The sequence below is a fragment of the Malania oleifera genome, chromosome 5 (assembly GCF_029873635.1).
Source record: "Malania oleifera isolate guangnan ecotype guangnan chromosome 5, ASM2987363v1, whole genome shotgun sequence".
NCBI classification, from domain to species: Eukaryota; Viridiplantae; Streptophyta; class Magnoliopsida; order Santalales; family Ximeniaceae; genus Malania; species Malania oleifera.
Window position 1 is genome coordinate 48,790,644 of NC_080421.1, and position 9,465 is coordinate 48,800,108.

Below are 9,465 nucleotides of genomic sequence, written 5' to 3' on the forward strand. Positions count from 1 at the left end.
ACAAGGTCAAGGCCATTCAAGAGATGCCTAGCCCAAAGTATGAAAAGGAGGTGCAAAGCTTATTGGGTAGGCTCAACTACGTTGCTCGATTCATATCTCAATTAACCGCCACCTGCGAACCTATATTCAAGCTACTGAGAAAGAACAACCCAAAAAAGTGGAACAAAAAGTGCCAAGTGGCCTTTGAAAAAATAAAGAAGTACCTCTTGAATCCCCTAGTACTGGTGCCACCAGTGCCAGAAAGGTTATTAATCTTGTACCTGGCGATTTCAGAAAACTCCATGGGTTGCGTATTGGGCCAGCATGATGAGACCGGGAGAAAAGAAAGGGCTATTTATTACCTTAGTAAGAAGTTCACAGATTATGAGTCTAAGTATTCTGATCTCGAAAAAACATGTTGCGCTTTGGCATGGACGATCAGTAGGCTGAGGTAATACACCTTGTATTACTCCACCTAGCTAATCTCCAAAATGGACCCAATCAAGTATGTGTTTGAAAAGCCCGCAGTAACTGGACGAGTAGCACGATGGCAGATGTTGTTGACGGAATATGATATTTCTTATGTCACCAAGAAAGCTATCAAGGGTAGTGTCATTGAGGAATACCTAGCTGAAAGAGCCGTGGAGGATTACCAACCTATGGAGTTTGAATTCCCAGACCAAGATATAGACTCCCTAACCCAAGAAGAAGAAAACCTCAAAGAATGGATGATGTTGTTCAATGGGGCAGTCAATGTTTGGGGACATGGGATAAGCACGGTGCTTATATCACCAGATGGGAAACATTATCTGGTGGTAGCTAAGCTCATCTTCTCTTGTACTAACAACATAGCCGAATACGAGGCATGTATATTGGGTTTGCAGACCGCTTTAGATCGGGGTGTCAAGCGACTAACAATAAGAGGAGACTCGGCCTTGGTCATCCTCCAGCTAACTGGAGAATGGGAAACTCACAATTCCAAGCTGGTACCGTATTGAGAGTAAATTCAAAAGATGATAGAAGGGTTTGACAGTATTAGTTTCTCTCACACGCCAAGAGAAAACAACGTAATGTCTGATGCACTAGCCACACTAGCAACTTTATTCAAGGTAGAAGAAGGGGTGAAGATCGAAACTATTCAGATCAGAGTACAACCTGAACCTGCCTACTGCACGGTGATAGAGGAGGCCGATGGAAAACCGTGGTTTTATGATATCAAAACCTACATCTAGAAAAATGAGTATCCCAAAGGGGCAGCCACTAATGATTGGAGGACTATCAGAAGGTTGGCCATGGGTTTCTTCTTAGATGGTGAAGTTTTGTACAAAAGAAATTATGACATGACCCTCCTATGTTGTGTAGAGGCATAGGAGGCCCGACAAGTCATGCGTGAGGTTCACGAGGGGGTCTGTGGTACCCACGCCGGAGGCCTCTCATTGGCACGAAAAATACTTAGGAGCGGGTATTATTGGATGACCATGGAGAGAGATTGCATTGACTTCGCTCGAAAGTGCCATAAGTGCCAAGTTTATGGTGATCGAATCCAAGTCCAACCGGCCCCACTTCATGTTCTCTCCCACCTTGGCCCTTTTCAGCCTGGGGCATGGATGTGATTGGGCCGATAAGCCCAAAGGCTAGTAACGGACACCGTTTCATCTTTGTGGCAATCGATTATTTCACTAAATGGGCAGAAGTCGCCTCATACTCCAGTGTCACACAGAATGTGGTAAGTCGTTTCATCAGAAGAGTGTTGATCTACCGGTATAGAATCCCTGAAAAAATAATCACGGATAATGCCAAGAACCTGAACAACACAGTAATGACCAAACTATGCAATCAGTTCAAGGTCAAGCATCACAATTCAGCACCATATAGACCACAGATGAATGGGCGGTGGAAGCAGCCAACAAAAACATTAAGAACATTTTGGAGAAGATGACAGAAACTTACAGAGATTGGCATGACAAGCTTCCCTTCACCCTGATGGCTTACAGGACTACGCCCAGAACCTCCACGGGCGCTACTCCCTTCTCTTTGGTGTACGGAATGGAGGCAGTGGTCCCTATAGAAGTTGAGATCCGATCTCTAAGAGTTCTGAAAGAAGTAGAGTTGGCTGAGGCAGAGTGGGTACAATCTCGGTATGACCAGTTAAACTTGATCGAGGAGAAAAGGATGGCTGCCATAGCCCATGGACAATTGTACCAAAGAAGGATGATGAGAGCGTTTAACCGAAAAGTGTGGCCCCGACAGTTTCAGGAGGGGGACCTAATACTGAAAAAGATTTTACCGATTCATACGAACCCTCGTGGCAAGTGGACACCAAACTATGAAGGACCTTACATGGTAAAGAAGGCATTCTCATGAGACGTCCTACTATTAGCAAATATGGACGGAACCGACCTATTACACCCTGTTAACTTTGATGCTGTAAAGAAATATTATGCCTGATGGTTGTATACATCTCCAAAAGAAATTAATGAAAGGATCACAGTGTTATTTCATGTGTTCCCTCTTTGCTCATTGTTTCGATTAAATGACGGATGACCATTTTTGGACCACCAGTTCCCTTAAAGAACCCAATGTTTTTTAATCACTTGATAAACCTTTTTGAGCTTTAAAATCGAAATCATCTTTTTCAAAAAAGTCATTTCCCAAAATCTAACCGGGTTGGGATTTTCAAAGGTCAGAAAAATCATGCGAGGCAATAATGTAGTGCCAAAATGACGGCAAGCCATTTTTCTATTACCCAAAAGTTAGAGAAAGAAAACACCCCTTGATACCCCCTATTGTGCCTAAAAATGTTTAATCTTTCGTTTAAACCCGCCAAAGGATCACACCCCACACTAGGGCAGTTTTGGAAAGACCGATCTCGAACAAAGCCTAAATAAATAAATAGAAGCACGATTCCCCGTTAAAAAAAAAAAAAAAAGAATTAAAATGATGCCAAAGAACGAGGGGAAAATCAAAGCACAGGAAAGGCAGGAGATATGCGTCATTTGTGATCTTTGGCCAATTCACCCTTTGGTAAAATTCATAAGTTCGAGCCGCATGCACCCTTTCTTCTTTAACCAATACCCACAACCTACATTATAACCTGAATGAAAAGACCTGACCAGATTGGCATATGTTGTTGCCTCAAATGATTTGTCAGACTCAATATTGAGTATGAACTACGCAATGACCTGAATCCTAAAAAGGTACGTAGGCAGCTTGTTCAAAAGGACGAGTTCAGTCAAACTCTTGCAAAAATGTCTCACCCCAAACTGGGGTAGGATTTGTTGCCATAGGATGGGTTTTTGAGCCTTGGTTTCCTTATTCTTCTGAAAACCTAAATCCCCAAGCCTACGTTTCGTCCCGAGTCTTAAAGACCATCTAGAGATCGAAACGTGAGGCAAAGCACCAAAATAAGCCTTGAGCAAACAATGGACCTAAAGGCACTATTCAACCTTACAGTACCAAAAGGGTCAGTATCCTTTTAGTTGAAACTGGGGCAGTTGTCGCAAGAACAAGAGGTTTTAGTTTTCACAAACTAATGTTGATACCTTTTAGAATAGGGGATGCTATTGTAAAACTTATTTTTTTTCCTGAATAAATTTTGAATGTAACAGAACAACTATTTCGAACAAATTGACGTCTTGATTCAGCACATTAATGACATAAATGCATGATTATTCTCATTATTAGGAATCCCCCATTTATTGAGGTCAAAAATCGGGAACCCAATCCACCAAAAGGGTGTTCAGGCACCAATGGGGAGCCTGAAGCATGTCAAACATCGGTAATGAAGGAATGTTGGGTCGGATTCGGAGTACTCCTTCAAGTTTTGGGAATCACTGGAAGCGTTAGTGATCAACTACCGGGACAGATCTTGAACAATCCCTGAGCTTTGAAGATCATGGAAAGTACTGACAGTCAGACACCAGGGCAGAAATTGAGCATCTTTCGAATTTTAAAGAAAGTACTGACAGCCAGACACTATAACAAATGTTGAGTATCTTCTGGAAAGTACCGACAGTCAGACACTGGGGCAGATTTTGAGTGCCTGTAGAAATTTGAAAATGGTCAGAGCCGTGACGAGAAAAGCACTGGGACAGATTTCGAGACCCTTTTGGAATCCGAAACGCGATAAAGACTAATAGCCTATGAATGAAATCGGGGCAGTTGTTGAGTTCCATTTAAGGAGAAGTCGGGTACCATCGTGCCATACTAGAACTTAAAAGTGTGGCCAAGATCCGAGATCGAGAAGAAAGGCCATGCCTCCTCATACATTTCATGCATGCACTTTATGCATCCTCATGCATTTAGTGAAAGGCATTCCCATTATAGGTAGTAGCATACAAACATATCATGTAACGGGCATCATGTATATGTAACAACATGCCCCTGCATTCAAGCATCGCAATTTAGTAACATGCATACATATAGCAGTAGAGCACCATTCATTCATACTTGCCTGGTTGAATAAATTTTTGATTAATCCTGTCGCATCCATAGTCAACCATCGTAGGGGTTTGGTCATTGTACCCCCATGGCCCAAATTTTTACATCCATAACAAGCCATTCGGAGGATATTATAACTCGGTTCGGTGTACCAACAATACTATTATCCTCAGTAAAAAAAAAGAGAGAAAACACCCAAATTTTATTAATTTCCCTCACTTATGGTGGAGGAATACTATGGTTACAGTAACAGTCCTGGGAGATTACAACCAAAACTCTCCCAAAACCTAATTAAAAAAAAAAAAAGTCTGACCTTTTCCAGGTCACATACACACGGATTTTCATTTCAGGCTGAGGAACGAGAAGTCTGACCTTTTCCATGCGCCATGGTTTTGAACTGTTTTTGCTCCCGCTGGATGTCCTCCCGGCTTTTCTCTAACTCAGCTATTCTAAACCTAAGGTCGTTGGAGTAAACTGCCACCATTTTTCTCAAATCATCAATCTCCCGTTTTAACATCATATTTTCTTGCCTTAAGTTTCTCGTTTTTCGCTGTTCCTCTTGGTATTTCGTCCGTAAGGTGTAGGTTTCATTCCCGAGGAGGGTCACGGTCTCATTCTGTCTCTGCAAGTGACGGACAAGGTGAGATATCGAAGACATTGCCTGGGCACTATGATAGAGTGCTTGATTGACTATGCCTACATCGGACATCGTGGCTAGTACTGCCTCATTCCTCAGCATTTCTTTTTGGAACTGAAGAGAGAGTTGGAAGGAACTGAGAACAGTAGAACAGGATGGTACCTCGGGTGCCACATTCAAATTAGGAACCTGCTTAGAAGATGAGGCCCCTGCCATGAAAAACAGTTCAGAGTTTTGAAAGATTGGAGATAGTCAAGGTGCGGTTTCTCATAACAGAGGATGGCCAAAGATAGGTTACAGTCAAGCTTAGAGTTTGCCTGTGGTGTTTAAGTGTGAGAGGAAGTCCGCTTAAATAGAATAAAAAAGGATTGTCATGCTAAGTGTGTGTCTGACAGGAGGACGAGAGAGGCGACGTGCATCGAGAAGCCCCCAAGGATTGTGAGCAAAGTAAACTATGGGAGTTGTGAAGTCCCCTTAGTGGAGGATTACGTTCACAAGGCGGCGGAAAAAAATCCCGAGATAGATTTTGAGAGACGTGGAGCAGTCATAATATCTAAACCCAAGGAAAAACAAAAACAAAAAGAAAAAGAAAAAAGGGGGGACGCATTTATTCCTGGGGCCTGTTTTTAAAAGAACTCGAGGCCAATTTGTTTTGCACAAAGCCCAACTATTTAAATCATCCCGGGTTTTATTTTTTTAAAAGGGAAAGTGGGTCGGCTTGTTTTAAAAATAACTTGGGCTCTGTTTCTTTCTGAATTGGGCTGGCTCGATTTTAAAACACAATCCAAGCCCAACCATTTAAATAGACACGGGCTTTTTTAAAAAAAAAAAAGGAAAAGTGGGCCGATCTATTTTAAAAAATGACTTGGGCCCTATTTCTTTCTGAATTGAGCCGGCTCGATTTTAAAACTCAATCCAAGCCCAACCATTTAAATAGACACGGGCTTTATTTTTTAAAAAAGGAAAAGTGGGCCGGCCTGTTTTAAAAATGACTTAAGCCCTGTTTCTTTCTGAATTGGGCTGGCTCAGTTTTAAAACTCAATCCAAGCCCAACCATTTAAATAGACACGGGCTTTTATTTTTTTAAAAAAAAAAAGGGAAAAGTGGTTTGGTCTGTTTTAAAAATGAATTGGGCCCTGTTTCTTTCTGAATTGGGTCGGCCCGGTTTTAAAACTCAATCCAAGCCCAACCATTTAAATAGACACAGGCTTTATTTTTTAAAAAAATAGGAAAAGTGGGCCGGCCTGTTTTAAAAATGACTTGGGCCCTATTTCTTTCTAAATTGGGCTGGCCCGTTTTAAAATTCAATCAAAGCCCATTTTTTGAAAGCAAACTCAGCCCCAATTCACTCAAGCCCGTCCCAAAGACCACACGTGATAGTGCCCATGTGGCTCACTCGTGATCCCTCGAATTCACTCAACTCACTCAAGCCGAAGATGAGTTGACTCACCCTCGACCTCACCACCCCAACTGAAACCCTAACGTTCGAAACCCTAACCCTAACTTCTAAACCAAAAACCTTAAAATGCCCCAAGCCTTAAATTTCTATACAAATAACAACCAGCAATCAAGTATACACAAAATTGAAGATATATATATATATATATATATATATATATATATATATATATATAAAGGGAAGAAAGAAAGAGCTTATCTCCTTTGGGAGTTCGAAAGAACTCCCCTTGCATCTATGCAGATCTTCCCTACTGACGCACTCTCGGTGATCATCATTTGTCTAGACTTCACCAGATCTGACCGCAAAGACAGGATAGGAGGCCGATCAGAGCTAGATCACCTCTAAAGTTGTTTAGGATCTTAATTTTGCCAAGATCTAAGGTCTCTGAAGAACGGTATAGAGAGAGAGGGAGAGAGAGAGAGAGTTTGGAGGTAGGCGAGAGTGGGAAAGAAATTACAGAGGGGCTAGGGTTTCAGGTTCGCAGCAAATAAGAGCAGAGCACAGAGACTGAAAGAGAAGAATAGAGAGGGTGAAAGAAGAGAGAAGAGAGAAAGAGAGGGCATTCGAGAGAATGAAACGTAGGGAAATGAACAGAACAAAAAATTAGGTTTAAATATCTAAAGCCCCGGAGCCACAAGATTCAACCACGTGGCGATCCATCATCCGTTCATTCAAAGAGTCTACATGGGCACCCTGATCACCGCATGATCTGTGTTTTCCAAGGACGGTCAAGATTATGCCACGCCTTGATCCGGGTCATATTTGACTAGCCACTCAATCACCAACACGTGACTCATTCTCCCCCACACACAAAAAGTCTGCGTGGCCACCTTGATCACCACACGATTTGTGTTTTCCAAGGACGGTTAGGATTGTGCCACTCCTTGATCCGGGTCACATTTGACCAGCCACTCGGTCACTCACACGTGGCACCTCTCCTCAACCACACGATCTGTGTTTTCCAAGGACGGTTAGGATTGTGCCACTCCTTGATCTGCGTCACATTTGACCAGCCACTCAATCACTCACACATGTCACCTCTCCTCAAACGCACGATCTATGTTTTCCAAGGATGGCTTGGATTGAGCCACATCATCGATCCACACCAGCATACACCAGCCACTCAGTCACTGACACGTGGCACTTGTCCTCAACCGCACGATTTGTGTTTTCCAAGGATGGCTTGGATTGAGCCACGTCATCGATCCACATCCACATACACCAGCCACTCAGTCACTGACACGTGACACCCCTCCTCAACCGCACGATCTGTGTTTTTCAAATACCACTTGGATTGAGCCACATCATCGATCCACACCCACATACACCAGCCACCCAATCACTGACACATGGCACCTCTCCTTAACCGGACGATCTATGTTTTCCCAGGACGGACCAGATCATGCCACGTCTTCAATCCGGGTCACCCTCCATCTTCCCTTTTTCTGATCGGCACATAACCTTACTCAAAAGACGACACGTGATCAGTTGTATGGCTTGGCTAAAATAGGTGTCTTTTATCTTTATAGGCCTGTTGCTATAGATAACATAGGAGAGTTCGTACTGTTACCTCAAAGCAACAAGACCTAGAAAAAGGGGCAGCTGTAGACATCATAATTTTAACCAGGCCTTTCCGAGGAGACCTCATATCAAAACCTTCCCACACGGTTGTAGACCCCACACATCTTTATAGGTCCCACACTGATTGTGGACCCCACACATTCTTGTAGGTCCCATATTGATTGTGGACCCCACACATTCTTATAGGTCCCATGGTGTTCGTGGACCCCGCACAACCTTATAGGTCCCACACTACTTGTGGACCCTGCACATCCTTGTAGGTCCCACACTACTTGTGGATCCCATGCATCCTTGTAGGTCCCACACTGCTTGTGGACCCCACACATCTTTGTAGGTACCACATGGTGTGTGGGCCCCACATATATCCATTAGGCCCCACATCTCCTGGTACGCTAGCTCAGATTCCTACTTCCAATGCACGTTACCCCCTTTGGTACGCTAGCTTGGATTCCTACATCCGGTGCACGTTACCCGCTCTAGTACGCTAGCTCGAATTCCTACATCCGATGCACGTTACCTCCTTTGGCATGCTTGTGCCTGCTAGCTTGGGTTCCTGTAACCCTTAAATGGCTCGTGGACCTCACATTGCTTGTGGGCCCCACATACCTCAATTGGGCCCCATATGGTTTATGGGCCCCACTTCTCTTGGTACACTAGCTCGGATTCCTACATTCGGTGCATGTTACCCCCCTTTGGTACACTAGCTCGGGTTCCTACATCTGGTGCATATTACCCGCTCTGGTACATTAACTCGGATTCCTACATCCGATGCACGTTACCTCCTTTGGCATACTTGTGCCTACTAGTTCGGGTTCCTATAACTCTTAAATGGCTCGTGGACCCCACATTGCTTGTGGACCCCACATATCTCCGTTGCGCCCCACACAGTTTGTGGGCCCCACTTCTCCTCGTACGCTAGCTCGGATCCACATATCCGGTGACTTGCTAGCTCGCGTTCCTGTAACCCTCAAACGGCTTGTGGACCCCACATGGCACGTGGGCCCCACACATCTCCGATGGGCTCCGCACAGCTTTTAGAACCCTCATATTATTATTATTATTATTTATTTTAATTTTTCAAATGCAAGCATACCTTGTTCCCCCATCATCACTCACCACATGTCATGTTTCTTCCCTTTATCATTCTTCCCATGCTATATTCCCTTTATAATTCTTCATCCCATACTTTGTTCCCCCTATCATTATTCACCACATGTCATGTTTCCTCCCTTTATCATTCTTCCTATACTATATTCCCTTTATAATTCTTCATCCCATACTTTGTTCCCCCCATCATCACTCACCACATGTCATGTTTCCTCCCTTTATTAATCTTCCCATGCTATATTCTCTTCATCATTCTTCATTC

At 43.5% G+C, this 9,465-nt stretch overlaps 1 protein-coding gene across 1 annotated transcript; it reads left to right on the plus strand.

Annotated features, from left to right (window-relative positions):
• The first annotated feature begins 1,364 nt into the window (after positions 1-1,364).
• Positions 1,365-2,343, plus strand: LOC131155965 (uncharacterized). The gene is made up of 3 exons (XM_058109419.1): positions 1,365-1,588; positions 1,671-1,740; positions 1,855-2,343. The coding sequence occupies exons 1-3, from the start codon at positions 1,365-1,367 to the stop codon at positions 2,341-2,343; spliced, it is 783 nt and encodes a 260-aa protein (XP_057965402.1).
• The last annotated feature ends 7,122 nt before the right edge of the window (positions 2,344-9,465 follow it).